Source organism: Carassius gibelio, chromosome B18 (genome assembly GCF_023724105.1).
Source record: "Carassius gibelio isolate Cgi1373 ecotype wild population from Czech Republic chromosome B18, carGib1.2-hapl.c, whole genome shotgun sequence".
Taxonomy (NCBI): Eukaryota; Metazoa; Chordata; class Actinopteri; order Cypriniformes; family Cyprinidae; genus Carassius; species Carassius gibelio.
In genome coordinates, this window is record NC_068413.1 from 12,158,479 (window position 1) to 12,176,161 (window position 17,683).

At 36.5% G+C, this 17,683-nt stretch overlaps 1 protein-coding gene across 1 annotated transcript in view; it reads left to right on the forward strand.

The window, feature by feature from the left end:
- Positions 1-208: 208 nt before the first annotated feature.
- fkbp16 (FKBP prolyl isomerase 16) overlaps positions 209-17,683 on the forward strand; it is a 36,838-nt gene continuing 19,363 nt past the window's right edge. The window contains exons 1-3 of the mRNA XM_052581880.1: positions 209-1,285; positions 3,606-3,775; positions 4,184-4,272. Of these exons, the coding sequence (XP_052437840.1) occupies positions 694-1,285; positions 3,606-3,775; positions 4,184-4,272 (851 nt within the window). The 5' untranslated portion in view covers positions 209-693. The remainder of the gene's footprint in view (positions 1,286-3,605; positions 3,776-4,183; positions 4,273-17,683) is intronic.

A 17,683-nucleotide genomic window follows, 5' to 3' on the forward strand; every position in this document is an offset into this window, starting at 1 on the left:
ACATTTTAAAATATACTAAAATAATGGTAATAATAATAAAAAAGAAAACAGCCATAATATACAGTATAACATTATTATATTGTATTTCTGATCAAACAAATGCAGCCTTAGGGAGCATAATAAAAAATCTTACCAAATCCAAACTTTAGTGTAATATAGTGTAATATTATTTATATAAAGAAATATTTCTACATTCTATTATAAATAAAAAAAAAAAAAACAATCCCTGAAGTCCTCTTATTGGTGGATGCATTCATGGGAACTGCATTATGGGACGACGTGATGAAGTCATTAAGAAGCTTACAGACGTTGGGGCAGATTAGATTCTGCTCTTCTAATCCAACAGATTATCACTGAACACAACTCTACTGACCAGTAGGGCTTTACATTTCAACACAATTCTCATGCATTGATCATTTACTGCGTTCTTCACTGCAAAACATTTCAAAGAGGACCCTTTTACAAAATCTGCAGGAGATGGACTGACCACAGATGGGATTTATGTCATGTGGCGATGCATTTCCATGATAATTCTAATAAGAGTACATGTGGATGCCGTGCTTCAGATAATACTACGTACTGTCACTAATGGATATAGGTGCTCATCGGTTTGGCAGTTGAGCAGCAGCAACATCATTTTCTACTAACCTGGTGTGTGCTTGGAAGACATTCAGTACTTTTAAGAAGAGATAAATGGTATCCTTAGCACCGTGTGGGGACATGGAACCAGAAGTTGAAGAAGCAGAGGAGACAACGTTGAAGTCTGAGATGTTTGTAAAGACAGTTTGTGACGAACAGGAGGTGAAAGGTGAAGAACCTATTTGGCAGCCATGGCAGGTGTTTGAAGAACCAATCAAGGAGCTGCAGAGAAAGAATATCACAGAAATAGAGGATGGGGAGAAAGCAGCAGAAGACAACAAGAATGAAGAAGGAAGTGAGATGAAAAATGAAATGGATAATGAAGTGGCAGAAGAGATGAAGTATGCTGAAAACTTAAGCAACATACCAACAGATGCTAATGACTCAAGCGGTGACCCAACCAATGAGCCTATCTGCTCAAATTCTCACACCAGCCCACCTGAGACCAATGAATCAGACATAGAACACATCAGAAAACTGATAAAGACTCCCAGCTTTGGGAAAACAGTTCGTTTTATGGAAATTGAAGTAGTGGAAGAAAGGGACAGCTCAGTGGACTCTCTTTTTCCAGACTTTGAGACAGTAGAATGGACCACCACCAGTTTTGAGGAGCTGTTTCTGGCAGATGACTGGAAGGACATTGCAGGTAAGATGTCCACAATTACATATTTGTTAAGTCTTAGTTCCAAAATGATTTTTTACAGTGATGCAATATTAGAAACATTTTGGGCTCAAAAAGGATCTTTTCAGTGAACGTTTCAGTGCAGTCACATTTAGTGTTGTTTGCCAAATTCACACAATTGGGAATTTAATATGAGGACAAAAGATTTCCCAATGCAGATTTTGCAAAGTTTTCCAGTTGGTCACAGGGATCCACCATAATGACCAACAGAAAGCTGCTTGGTTTTAAAGTAAGTTCTGTGGGGCTATAGGCCCTACGTTCATCGCTACACTATTGACAATAAACAATGAAGCTTTTTGGCCAAAGAAAATTCTCCAAAGCGGAACTATATTCAGTGCAAAGAACTTTTTAAAGGTGTCATATGATGTTGCTAAAAAAAACATAATTTTGCGTATTTGGTTTAATAAAATGAGTTTATGCCATTTAAGGTTAAAAAAACACATAGTTTTCCACATATTGTACATTATTGTTTCTCCTCTATGCCCCAAGTTTCTGAAGCGTGTCATTTTTCGGTCTGAAAAGTGAGGTTTGTTCTGATTGGCTAGCTATCCGGTGCATTGTGATTGACCGAATGCCTCAAGTGTGTAACGGAAATGTTATGCCCCTTGCCATACATTGATGCGTGTCCTGGTGAGAACACCAGTGCGACAAGACAAAAACAATAAAACCCATTACAAACAATCCACTTGTTGCATCCAGTGGGGACATAATTACGGATTATAATGGCTCATACTGTGTTTTTACACATTGCATTGTGCCATGTAAACATAAAACCATGTCTGCATTTGTGATCGGAAAAATGACAAAAAACTAGCGCTATTCTACACCAGCGGTTCTTAATTCCAATCCTCGCGCCCCACAGCTCTGCATATTTTGCATGTCTCTCTTTGTTAACACACCTAATTCAGATAATCATCTCATTAGAAGTGAGCTCCGTGCATGAACTGTGTTCCCATTGACATAATCCTTACATAGTGTTCATTGCCCCCTACTCCCTGAGCAGGGGAAATCTGTTGAAGTTACCTCACTTGAGTACATTCATTCATGGATTTGCGCTGCACAATGTCTTCACACATGGACAAGTGTGACATCATATACCTCTGTAGATAAATAGAAATTAAATTCATTCCTCGCACACTTCAGTGCACTTTAAATGGAAAACATGTACATTCCCTTCAAACTGGAATCATGGGGGAATACCCTGTGATGTCCACTTCGCAGGGCACTTACGTTCGAATAGAACAAACATCTGAAGCCATAAGAGAAACATGCAAAATGTGCAGAGCAGGGGGCGCGAGGAACGCGAGGAGCAGGGGGCATGTTCAAAACGCGTGTTCGAGTCATCAGTGGCAAATCCTTTAAATATCTAAACATACTTACAGACTGTGAGTCATAACAGCCGGCATTGTTGTCTACTCTGTTCTGGAGCAGTGTTGTAAATACAACTTAACCACTATTTTCTAGTTGTGCCCTCTTTTGGAAGGCCAAACAAAGTATTTTCGCTTTCACAACGAAACAGCGTCTCCACAACTTGGCGCCGGCAACAATAGCGACAATCAAAGGTTAAGGCTTCCTTCTTTGCGTGAACATTTGGGCGGCGTAATACAAATCTTACTTCATCATGACGTAGACATGTGGGGGCAAGTTTAAACTAGGCGTTTTAGGAGGACATGAGCAAGTCTTAACTTTTATAAAGAATATCTCTTTGGGTTTGAAACTTATTATTTGCAACATTACCGATCTTCTTTATGTACCAAAGTACTTGTAACTCTCCAAAAAGAAAGGAAAACTTGAAATCGCATGATATGACCCCTTTAATAATCTGAAGAACCTTGTTTTACTATAAAGAGTTTTTTGTTCCATGGAAATGTTCCATGTATGTTTAAACATTCTTCATGGACCCATCTACAGAATGTTATGCTAATGTCCCCAAAAACTTCTTATTCACCCTCACGTCTTGTTTTTCACATAAACAATTAAAATCAATAAAGTTTGATGTAGTTTTTTGACCCATAAGATTTTCATTACTTGGATAGAAACAGCTGAAACATTCTTTAAAATATATTATTTTGATTTTCACAGTGGTAAGAAAGTCATATAGTTTTGGAATGACATGACAGAATTTTCATTTTGGGGGGAACAATTCCTTTAACTTGCTTAACCAGAAATACGTCTTTGGTCAATCAGCTTCACTAACACCACCCTAAGAACATCCTCAAGTTTGACACTATTGCTTTAGGGTCTTGTTGATTTCTTTCCCCTCCACCACCCTAACCGCCTGTAGATAACCGTCTGCTAAGGAAGAAGGTGTTACAGGCCAGCCCAGAGAATGTCCTGTCCCCGGCTTGGGGTCAAGAGGTCACACTGAAAATGCAGGGTGTGCTGGAGGATAGGACTGTGGTGGAGAAAGACTGCAAGCTGGTCTTCATTATCGGAGAGGGAGATGTCAACCAGGTGAGACACCTCACAGGCAGAGGAGGGGCAGCCGCACACACACACACACAAACACACACACTCAAAAGAAGCCTTGGAACACCTGCCTGCTTCTTGTCTATCACCCCGCACCTGCTGCCTGCTGAGTTTTCCATAGGGATTAACCTGTGTTTTCACATGTTGAGTTCTGTATGTGTTTACCCAAGGTTGGGAAATAGTAACCTCCTTGCTGATTCACTTTTCAGTGAAAAGTTAGTATGGTCAGTTTTGTTTGCCAACATTTTTAGACGCTTCTAACTGCATAAAAGCCTTAAAAGTCTGCGAATAAGCATTGCTTCATTTAATTTAACTTGTTGAGACTAAATCAAAGTACAGTATGGTAAAATCTATATGTGTTACCTGAAGTTTAAAACTGTCTTGCATGCATAGGCCCTGGAAGAGTGCACCATTTCAATGACGCAAGGGGAGATCGCTTTACTTCTTGCAGATTCACAATACACCTATGGACACCTGGGAAGGTAAGAAGGAAAAAATAATGGTATTATTTGTCCAATAACATACACACTGACTGAGTTTTATGCTTAAATGCAAGCAGGTTTGGTGAATTTAGGTTCTTTCACATTCTGTTATAAGTTCGAAATTCAAGAAGGAAATAAAGGAGGGTGGAGGACACTGTTGAACAAGTCTCTTGTGACATCAGTTTGAAAAAATCAAGTGGCTTCTATTCTCACTGGCTGGGACAGAATCCTTTTATACCTGTTGCTCTCAGGGCAAACGGCCTGTCCCCAGTAGCTTATTTAATGAACCATGAACAGGAGCAGATGGCCTTCCCAAAACACCATTCAGGAACTCCTCCCCTCCCCTATCCTCTCAGTTCTTTAACTAAAGGCAATAATTTTGTTTAACCACTTGCTTTACTCATTTTTATTTTCTTTTTTACACCATGAAGGTGAAAACTCATTAAAATGTAAATTCAGTGCTTACATTGTTGATGTGTATCTTTTCAGAAGTAAAAAGACAAAAACAGTTGTCTGAATCAGCACATTCTCCGGAATGTGTGACATTTATCAGATGATGGCAAAACTGACTCATTATCAGGCAACCCCCATGCACATGGTGATATACAGATAAAGAGGAAGTACTGTACATAATGCTATAAATGTATTAGTGAGCTTTTTAATGTTTTTGATAGAAGACTTGTGTGCTCACTAAGGCTGCATTTATTTGATTATGAAAAATTGTCAAATTGTAATTTTCATTCCATTACTCCAGTCTTCAGTGACACGTGATTCTTCAGAAATCATTCTAATATGCTGATTTGGTGCTGAAGAAAGAAACAGAGCTTATTACCAATGCTGAAAACAGATTTTTTTTTTCTTCAGAATTCACTGATGAATAGAAAGTTCAAAAGAACTGCATTGATTTGAAATTGTTTTTTAAAATATTTTAAAATATTAAAGTTTTGACCAATTTAAGGCACCCTTGCTGAATAAAAATGTAAATTACTTTAATAAATAAATAAATAAATAATCTATTACTGAGCGCAAACTTTTGAATGTAGTCTGATATGTGCACACATGTATACTGTATATTAAATATTTTGGTAACTCTTTACTTTAAACCTTTATTTATAATGCATTATAAAAGAAGTTTTAATGCATTAATTATGCCTTGTAATGCACCTTTTAATTCATTGTACAATCACATAACTGTAACCACAGTTAATACAACACTGTATCAGTTCATTGTTCCACTAAGAATTTTAAATATGGTTATAATTATTTACGCAATATATGATGTATTACAATACACATTATGAATAATTAGAAAGCATTATACCTTTTAATAACCATTTATAACACATTATACACAAAGGCTATAAGTTAAGTGTTACCAATATTTTTATCTTGTTTTTAATGTATTTTAAAACAATTTAGTAAATCAAATAGGCTAGTACTGATATAAATAGCTATTTCATTTTCAATGCGTTTATATTCATACGTTTACTGAGTAAATACATGCATCTAGATAAGCAGTAACCGGTCATGTGTTTTTGAGAAGATGTTCCACAGTTCATGATTTTCCTTTGTGAATTGCCTTTAAATCAATTGCACTGGTAGCCATGTGCTCTTCCCAGTTCAAAGTGCCTTTAGTCCACTGCAATGTGACTTCTGTGGATCTGTCTTCAGATTTGTTATTAGTTCAGTTGACATGCAGCTGCATTTACTGAATTTGCGGATCCCTGTCTGTAATTCACAGGGTATTTTAGGCATGAATTTACTTATTACTGAGTTACCATTTAAGCACGAAATGACCAGAGATTACTCAGATCAGGATCAGAGATCCTGGGGGAATGTGAGTCGGGTCATGTTGTTCTCATATCAAGATTGTGGTCTTGAGATTTGGTCTGTTTGCATGCTATCTACACAAGTGCACATGGGTGTATATATGCGCGCTTGTGTATGTGTGTGCACATCAAGGGCTCAGGAGTGATCGTTAGTTTTGGCTTGTAGCAGTGCAGACACATGGGCTGAAGGGACATGCTCCTGTGTGATTCTCTCTCTTTGGCCCTGTTATGTGTGTTGTCCGCTGGGAGCTGGCAGTCGTGAGAGGCAGACTGATCCGCCGTTAATGGTTGTTTTGATGCTACTGATGAGGACTGTGAGCGGCAAACTTAAATTTAGCCCTGGCCCTAAGGTGGACCTCACAGGCTTCTTGCCAGCAGTTAAAAGGAAGACAGCAAAGCCACTGTGACAACATCTCATCCCATGGCACTGAATAGGTACAAGGCACACACACATATGCATACACACGCACTTACACACTCACATTGCTTCCCTTAAAAGCAGCTGTGTTTAGCCGAGGTGCTAAAAGCAAACCAATGAGTATGGTTCAGCTTCACAATACACTCCTACTAATATGAACAGCCCTGTTAGATATTCGAGAACTGAGCCTGATAAAGGCTTATTTGACAAGGAACTCAAAAAAACATCACCTCCAACATGTTTTCCTTATTTGACAACTGTGACGGCTTGTCAAAGTGGCAGTACGGCAGATGGAGGGGGTGGAAAGCGGCTGAGAGGAAGCTACTGATGGAAGAAGGGAGGGAGGAAGAGAGAAAAAAGGAAGAGTTAAAAGGAGCCCCGAGAGAAAATCTCATTTAGCTTCTCTCCAGCGGTTGTGTCATGTATTGACTGAGCCCTGTCAGTAGCCTGTTACAGACAGCACTGTCTCCACCAAGAGCACTTCACAGCTTTTTGTTGGAGCCGACTGCAGACAGACTGATTCAACTGACTGTGATTTTTTTTTTTTTTTTGTTTCTAATGCATGTATCAGTGGCTTATTAGTAATGGAACAGCAGGTGACTATACTTTATTTTCGTTAATAGAGGAAGATCAAGGTTAAAGCACATTCATCTAAAAAAAACAGTGACTCTAACCACCATCTCAGTGTTGTACTTGTCAAGATCAAAATACTGCTAATAGTTTCCAAGTGTGAGAAGATAGACGGACCCTGGCCTGTATAGGCATACAAATAAAAAGTTTTTGTGAAAAAATATCATATCACTATTAAGATCAAGAATATTATGCACAAAAACAGTATTGTTAATAATAACAAAATAATTTATTACAAATCATTTTCAGTATTTAAAATACATTTGAATTAAAATTAAGTATAGACCATATATATATATATATATATATATATATATATGTGTATATATATATATATATATATATATATATATATTAATGTAAACTAATTATAAAAAGTAAACATTAATTTAAAATGTTAATAAATACATTAAAATAGTACATAAATAATACTAAAATAACACTAGTTAGAGTACATTTACATTACAGTTTCATAAGCAGGGCTCAAAAATAAGGATTTTTATTTTATTTATTTATTTATTTATTTATTTTAGGGCAAGTAGTTTTTACTTGCCCACTCAACTTATTTATTTGTTTATTTATTTTTTGGAACTGATTAATTTATTTTATATATATATATATATATATATATATATATATATATATATATATATATATATATATATATATATATATATATATATATATATATATATATATATATATATATATATATATATATATATATATATATATATATATATATTAAATAAATTAATCAGTTCCAAAAAATAAATAAACATATATATATATATATATATATTTATATTTATATATATATATATATTTTTTTTTTTTGTACATAATGGTACTTCCTAAATTCAATAAAAAAAACTACCAGCTACAAGCCAAGTAATGCCATGGTATCCTGCAAATTCCTGTTTATTGTTTTATACAGGGGGGGATACTGTTGCCATTCTGGTGCAGATAGCAGAAAAGATTATGTTTACCCCTTACAGCTAAGAAAAATGCTGCTAGTGTTTAGCTCATTTTGACTCACCACCACCATTTAATTTATGTTTGGCATTTGCATAGAATATGCCAAAGACAATGATGATACAGAAAGCTTTTAAAAATGCTCCTAATGTAAATGACTCATCCATTTTGCTGGAAAACACTATAGCAGATCACCGCTCACCCACTCACCCTCCATCACACAAACACACACTGTTGCTTTCTCAATGACACACACTAAAAACACACATAGATAGACAAACACACTCTCACTGTGAACCCCGTGCTCCTCTTTTCTCTCTCACAAGCTTTTATCTGTATACTTGCCGCTGGAATCCAACACCCCCGACAGATAAACATGTTGGACAAGAGCAAATAACAAATTAGTGTGTGAGCAGAGTACAAAAGTTCTCAAGCCAAACAGTCCGGTGTGCGTGTGTTATGTATGTTATGGCAGAAACACGATGCTGTTTTTTTTCCAGCATGTGCACAGAGCAGGACCGAATCCCTGTTGGTCTTGGCACCGAGACTCAATGACCCGTGCAAGAAAGGAAAGAGTATATTTACTCGGACATCGAGACATGTCGTAAAATTTAATGAACAAACCCCAGATGGCCTGGGATGAACTGAAGTGGATCACTAACAAGAATATCAAGCTGAAATCGTCTCATAAAAACTGGTTGCGTTCATCTTAAAAGCAAAACTCAGTCCCTAAATGACCCCTAACAAGGCCCAGTGCTCACTAGTGTGAAATCTACTGAGCAAAGCAAATATGCAGACATAGTGGATATCTGAGTTTCAACATAAGGAGAACCAAAGGTCACTGGACACCTCACCCATTATGGGGTTTTCTGGGAAAAGCTGTAGTTAACCACATAAAACACAAAACAAATCCTATCCATATGTCATGAGGTGGTAAATTGCGAGTTAACGGTAACTTTAACGTGCAGCTCACTCATCTAGAGTTTAAGCAATATTCTAGGTTCAACAGTTAAAGTGATACTCAACCTAAACATTAAAATTCTCTCAACATGACGTGCCAGATGTATATGAATTTCTTTCTTCAGATCAACACAAATAGATTTTTAGAGAGACGATCCATCTTTGTGAGTCTGTATAATGCAACTGAATGGGCTCCTTAAAGTTGACGCTTCAAAAACTCACATGACAGTAATCCATATGACCTCATTTGAAGAATCATTGTCTTCTGAAATGATAGGCGTGTAAGAAAAATACTAATACTTTAGACTTGTGTTGTTGACACGTGTGTTGACAGAAACAGCAGCATGTTGAGTGCATCGCTTCTTGTGCAAGTTTTACAAAATGCTTACATTTTTAAAACAAATATTAAAATAAGACTCCTCCGTCACGATGCATGCACATGAATGCAAGTACTTCTATTGTAAGTGTCTCACTAGCCAGATTTCTGTTACAGATTTGTGCAAAAGTTTTGTGATATTTCATGAATGCAGATTTAAAAACCTATTGCGGATTGATGGCTTTTGCAATAACCAATGTTTTGAAACTAAAAAAAAAAATTCACGATGGCAAGTCAAGGCGACGGATGTTGGTAGGTTTATGTATGTTGCAGCTACTGTACTAGCCATTATTTTTAATTAAAAGAGTTGTATGCCTGAAAAGATGCATTGCCTAAAAAACCACCTTGTATCAACATAAAAAAAAGAGATATGTTGGAGTTTTTCCAAAATGTACGTGATTCCATTAGGTGTATTTTCAGTTCGATATTTCAATTTGTGCAATTGCAAGGGTAATGGAAATGTGCTGTAACCTTGATATTTGATTTTTTTTTCTTCTTCTTTTTGTGGTAATCAACATTACAACACAAATTATGCTTTCATTGAGCTTAAAGGTATAGTTCACCCAAAAATAATGATGATTTTCATTTTTGGCTGAAATATCCCTTTAACTTGTATTAAACCTAAAAAAAAAAAATCCTTTCAATTCAAAAGCTGATTGTTTAAATCTAGACAGTCTGTTGTTTTACTGTCAGAAACGTGTTGACTTTGACCTGACGGAACCTGACAGATAATGCCAAGATCACAGCATTTGTATTGATTCTTCTTGATTTTTCATTTAGCTGTTAGCATAGGCTAACTGGTTGGATTTTATAAAACTCAGTCAACCATGACATTTGTGACATTTCTGACAAAGGCGAAATATCATCATACAGTAATTCATAGTGAAGTTCTTCCACTCTCACAACTAAACACTGACATTCTCATGAAATAATCTTCAAATTTTGTTTACCCAAATTCATACAATGCCAGAATGAAAGAAGCATCAAGAGAGGTGCAAATAGATTGAGGCTTTAAGCAAACATGGTGTGAGTTGTGTAGGTGTGTGAAATGATGAGATGTCTCTCCTCTCATCTGAATGTCACATTGTGTGATGATGATTTTGTGAGTGTACTGTATGTGCCATTGATAAAATCTTCCGGCTGCACTGACATATGACACATTCATCACACTCACTCGTACCCGCGCAGCCAAGTGATGAGTCTGTTCACAGCATGGTTTTTAAATCAACACACACAGTTCTAGGTTCTGGTGACTGTTTGTGAGCCAAGACTTGAGAAAGAGCAGAAGAAAAGAACTGGCAGTAGCTTCTATGTATCTCACTCAGGAAAAATGACTCGACAATTTAAACGGACAGTCAAAAATCTGCAAGTATAAAACATCTGTTTTAGCACAACCACACTTGTGCAGCAAGCAAAAAGACACTATGGAAATGCATCCAGTAATACAATGGCGTACCAAGACAGTTTGGTTATCAGCTATGTTTGAAATTAATATTAAAGGGATAGATCACCAACAGAAACCCACCAAATCAAACAAATAGTAGATATTTTCAAGAATGTTGTCAACCAACATTCAATTATTGCTATTATTATTATTATGCAATTGCTACTTATCATATCACAGTGACTATAAATTTAACAATTTGAATGTATGTCTTATTTAATTATTATTGTTATTATTATTGTTATAATGTTTTATTTTGAACTCATCTGGAACTCAACTCAAGGTGGAATATACTCATCTGAATGCATGTGCATTAATTGGTTAATAAGTGAGCTGTGGGAATGTGACACTATTTTACTAATGCATCAGAGTATGTGTGTGCGTGTGTGTGTCAGAGAAAGAACTTGTGTGGATGCATGACTCATGGTGAGTGACCAATCACTGTTGACGTGCAACCCAGGAGCTAAATTCTATTGTTATGAAGAGCTTTTTGTCACGAGAATACAGTCAGGAAGCCTATTGGCCAAACCTTGATATGTAAATCTGTGTTTCTTTCTTAGCTTGACTAATTTGCATCAATTAGCTTCTATAGTTTACAAGCAATTCTTCAGCCAATCAAGTTTTCCTGCATGCATGCCCTCATATCATAGACAGACAACCAAAGATATGATATATGGTTAAAATGCATGCAAATATGAGAGGAAATGCTGTGACTTGGTATCATGTGCTGTTATGGGAACATTCCCACAGCAGGTTCACAATAAGAGCTATAGCAGTCATGTGATTTCAGAGATTAAGACTCTTGTAGGAAAGTGAATCAGAGCCACTCCCAGCTGTCATGCTGCAGAGTCAAGCCAGACACACACACGCACACACACACACACACACACACACACACACACACACACACACACACACACACACACACACACACACACACACACACACACACAAGCCAAGGTAGAAATGTTCATACATGTTTGAAAACACACCCACAAACAGTTAAATTGGTTTCATTGAAACTTGGGTGGTGGTCAGTGAAGCATTGCTAAGATCATTAAGCTTCAAATTAATAAGTATTCACTTACATCAGTCTTTCCAACAAAAATATATATATTTGGGCCAAAAAAGCGAAACCCAAATCTCCAAAACCCCCCCCAAAAATTTTTCAAGAATGTTGCAATCATAGAGCAGCACATTAACATGAGTTCCTCACTAGTTTACGACTAGGAGTACAGTCATGCCTGTTCATCTTACAAAGCCATGCTTTTCACTATCAGCATAAAATTTGTTCTAGCTTGCAACATACTCTGGTCTATAATTGGCCACCTACACAGGAAAGGTCTGTCTTGCTGACATGAAACAAGACCAATCACTGTTAGTTAAGTTTTAATTTTTAAACAGTAAAAACAACCTTGTTCATGATTCATGTTTACCTAATGTCTTGTCTATCAATTTAAAAAAATTACATTGTACTATTAATCCTTTGACAGGCAACAATTAAGCGCATGACTCGTAAGATCATAAAAACAAACTCGATCCCACCCAAATCTCAACCTGTTTTCTCAAAACTACAGAGTCTTACACGTGAACTGGACAGCATGCACACACACCGACGCAGACACCCACATGCAGATACAATCTCACCGCTGATAACAGAGACCTGTTCATTCCTCATATTGTGCGCTGACACACGTCAGAGTAAAACTTTCATTTCAGAAAGAACCTGGGGATGTTTGGCTGCAGTCTGACAGCAAACGTTCTGCATAACATGCTTTTTTTGTTCTTTGCGAGACTAAATATTTGGCTAGAGCGATCTTGAGCAGTTGGCCTTCTGTTTGACCCGTGCATGTGCAGCCCTTAATGTTCCTTCTCCCTTCTGTTTATTTGCTTGTACTTGACCTATTCTTGGTAACCTCTGCATTATCATCACATCAACTCAGCATTCACAGGAACATAACAGAACTATTTTGTATAGTTAGTTAACTATTGGTTTTTTTCTGAATCCTCTTATATAATTCGTAGGTATTAACCTTTTGACACTGATGGAGGAACAACACACCCATCCCATAAGCCTACTCTTATTTTATGATTTATTATTTTTATGGTGCGAAACTGGTCATGTACATGCTGCACATTTTTGGGAGTGACAACTATGAGTAAAAAAAAAAAAAAAAAGAAAGACCAGTAAAGAAAATGTGGTTGTCATTAACCTGACTTTTTAGTGTGTGAATTAAGTTTAAATATGATTGTGCTATTGTTCTTACCCAAACTCTGTGTGTAAACCATGTGTTTAAGAGGAGTGACAACTGTACGTGAATGAATGGTCTGCTGGCTGAATTAGGGCTCTATCTCTAATCTAATCATAGGATGTGCAGAGTACTTACTGTAACAGCATTTGCATGCAGTGTGTGATGACAGGATGGCGACAGACTGAGAGACAAACTCTCAGTTATTCAAGACAGAAGTTCCTTTAGCTTGTTCATAATCGCTCTTTCAAGGACCTTTTAAAGTCTTGTTATTCATAAAATGTTATTCATGCGAGAAAGGCCAACCTATACCAAGTAAAAACACACTTTGCAATATATATTATTTTGTTATATTATTTGGTATAGTTCATCTAAAAATTTCAATTCTGTCATTCATTACTCACCCTCGTGTCGATCGAAACCCATAAGACCTTCGTTGATCATGTTACTGTCATGAACACATTGTGATCCTCTTCCACACACGTCGAAGACTGACACGGAAGAGAAGAAATTGTTGAATAAAGTCATAACACTGCTACAACATTCATAACATTGCTGGTTGAACCACTGATGTCACATGGACTATATTAATAATGTCTTTACTACCTTTCTGGAACTTGAACTCGTCGGTTGCGTTGTTGCCTATGCATGTTCAAAAAACTCTCTGGGTTTTCATCAGAAATATCTTGATTTGAGTTCTGAAGATGAACGAAGCTATTGCATGTTTGGTATAAAATGAGGGAGTAAATAATCACAGAATTTTCATTTTGGGGCGAAATATCCCTATAAAATACATATTTAATGACTAATTCAGGTTTTCATGGATTTCCTCTTCACTCTATTTTATTTACAGTAGACTATTTGGTAAAAGCTTTACTAAAAGATAGATGCCAACCATGGCAATCAATCAATCGAAGTTTTTTGCATATACAATACTGGTCAAACATTTGGAATGATGGCGATTTCTAATGAGAGATGTCTTTTATGCTCAATAGGGCTGCATCTTTAAAATCCAAAATGCAAAACATTTCAAATATTTTTCAAATTTAATTGGCGCCAGTAGCCTTGTGGGCAGTGTGCCAACATACAGTGTTGTTGCAGTATGGGTGTCCCACGTTTGAATCCCAACTTGAGGACTTGATTCTACTCTTCTCTCTCTTTCTCTCTCTCTCTCTCTCTCTCTCTCTCTCTCTCTCTCCCTCTATGCTTCTGATCTGTATATATATATATATATATTTATAGAGGCTGATAATAAGCATTTTCATTTTTACCATCAATTCAATAGGACAGATCAGAAGCATAGAGGGAGAGAGAGAGAGAGGAGAGTAGAATCAAGTCCTCAAGTTGGGATTCAAACACGGGACACCCATACTGCAACAACAATCTTTAGAGTTGAGTGGATTCTGACGGGCTATCAAAGTTTTTTATTGTTCATTTGATTCCAACGATATCATTACTCTGTGTTGTTACCGGTATGTAGACTTCACTATTTTCCTAGAATTAGAATGATTATTACAAATATATAATTAAAGATGATTGCTGATTTGATGTTCAAGAAACATTTCTTTCTTGATGCTTAAGATTTTTATGAACACTGTGATGTGATAAGTAAGAAAAAATAAAGAAAGAAAGAAAGAAATTTATACTTTTATTTAGCTGCATTTAAATTGAATTAAAGTGATAGAAATGTATAATGTTCCAAAAGATTTATATTTCAAATAAATACTGTTCTTCTAAACTATCTATTTATCAAAAAATCCTGAAATTAAAATGTATCACATTTCCCCCAAAAAAATATGAAGCAAGAAAATTGAGCTTTTTTGGCCTAACTGATGTGCAATCTTGGAGTGTTTTTTGTTCAACACTGATAATAAGAACTATTATTAATAATTAAGCACCAATAATAACTGAACACCAAATCAGCATATTAGAATGATATCTAAAGGTTTGTGTGACAATGAAGATTAAAGTTACTATTTCAGATACAATTTCACATAAAAAAATGCTAAAATGCTATCAGTTGCTTTATATTTCAGTCAGATGCTTTATTCCTTTCTGACTGGCCAAAATAAATGACAAAGCTGATCCGACCAAGTCAAAACCCTGGCTATGTGAGACTAGGTGTTGGTAGAATCTGCCTTGGTCAAGCGGATGTAAAGTGTGTTATCAGAAGGCTCAGGAGAGAATTGTCTTTGTGAGATGACATAAATGAGATACCATCTGCACCATGGCATGATATGTGTGAGAACAATACACGTCAGAATAAACGTCAGAGCCCCTGACCCCTCGCCGCTTCCAAGCCCTTCTCACAAAAGATAAAGCGAATAGATCAGCAAAACAAAATAACGCAGACTGATGGGGCACGTGTGGTGGCCCTGGAATCTCTCTGGAACTCTGCCAAGGTAACAGAGAGAATCATCTCTCTCTCTCTCTCTCTCTCTCTCTCTCTCTCTCTCTCTCTCTCTCTCTCTCTCTCTCTCTCTCTCTCTCTCTCTCTCTCTCTCTCTCCCTATCTCTCCCCAGGCTTAATGGCACATTTGAGAGCTTAAATGTACAGAGATTACAGGTTAGAACAGCAGGTCTGTATAGCTAATAAATGGCTTCTCTATGCATGTGCACACATGCAAAACAACACTTTACTGAACAAAAAAGCATAATCATTGTTTTTAGGGTCTGTTTACGCATACAGTATTGTGTTTCAGCATGTAAGAACAACTTTTTTAATTGGCCATATTGATTTTTTTTTTTATTAATCATTTGAATGTTGCTGATGTTGAAGCAATGAAAGGCTGTATACGTGTAATGGCAAAAAAATAAAATAAAAAACTTGACGTGTCATGATTTAGCAATTCACAAGCAAATTACTTATAAGCAGTGCCATTGCTGTATACTACAACTTAAACTATTAAGCTGAAATAAAATAAAATATGAAAATATTACATTGTATATAAATAATACTAAAATAGTACTGCTTATAAGCAAGTCTTTTAAAGTGTATCAAAAACATACAGCTTAGCCATTGTAGACCGATACACAAATAAATTCCTTTTATCAATTGTGACTTTTCATTTCATCAGAATTTGAATATCTGTATGTACTGTACTGTATTCTCAGCCCTCACGGATGCATGTGCTAGAAGGATTTCTTTGGTTGTGGCTGTAACATATTCAGTTATTTTTGTCTTAGTTTCATTTTCATTGACTTGTCTGTTTCTGTTTAGTTTCCTCATTCCTCTGTTCTATAGTTCTCGCCAGTGTTTAGTTGTCATGTTAGCTGATTTGATTGAGCTAGTCTTCAGCTGTGTTCACCTCATTACTGTTTCTATATAAGATCATGTTTGTTCTCCTTTAGTTTGTTTGGTCTCATCTATTGTATGTTATGGTTGTGTTTACTCCTGTACCCGTTTCTGGACTTATCTTTGGTATTTATTATGTTATCTTGACCTTCGTCTTCATGTGATTACCACCACCAATTGTGACAGTGACGTTGCACCTCAATGTTTTTTTTTTTTTTTTTTTTCAGGAAATCACATGATTAGTGGTGCTTTTGAGGATGTCTAGTCAACTTAAAAAGACAAAATCTAATAGTCTGCATTTACACTGGCTCAAAAAAATTCTGATATTTTGCTCACATCTGACACATCAGAATTTGTTGCACAGATGTAAACACAAAAATCAGTTTCACATTCGATCTGAGCAACTTCCAAATGTGGTTTTAAATGAGATACATTTCTGATATCTACATCTAAACACACATATCCTATGCTAGTAACATATTTTCCTTTATGTATCAGTTCGGGTAGTGTTCTCTGAACATTAAAAAACAAATAGTAACGTTTAAAAAATGTTATGTGAATGTCCATCCGTTCCATGAACAATGTATAATGTATTTGTGCTAACATCGAAAGAAGATTCTATTTCTATTAGTGTTACTGGAAAAATGTTTGTTCAGAACTTTAATAGAACTTTCCCAAAATGTTAGCCAAAGTTCTGAAAACATTCCCTGTTAGCTTGGACCACCAGGTTTAATTATTGGCTACAGAACATTGTTTTCTTGAGCTGCTTGATGTTTTTCTCAGGCTTCAAATCGAGCAAAAGCTTGGGCTCCAATGTGGACAGAAAGCGAATGCTGTCCTGGCCTGTGTTTTCATAGCTGGTCTCAATACTTCCTTGTGTTTCACATGTGCAAGCTTTGTTTGACTGAGGCTCACCGTCTCAAGGCCACCCAGCTTACTACTTCATATGCATAATTATGTGCAGCTTCAAAACAAAAGCGGGAAAAAAAGCAATCTGTTGGACCATGCAGATCCTCTCAGAGACACCGATGCACAAACATGCACACATGCAAATGCATTTAATGATCTCTGAGAGCATGCAGAAATGGCCACAAGAGAAGCCGTAGCTTGTCCGCTCCCTTGTGTGAATATGTGTGACGTCCAGTCTGGCGAGTGCGTCACACAACTGTCTTTCTTTGAGAGCACAGCAGTCTGGTGGATCGTCTGAAGTCACTGAGCTGAGAGAGCGGACTCAC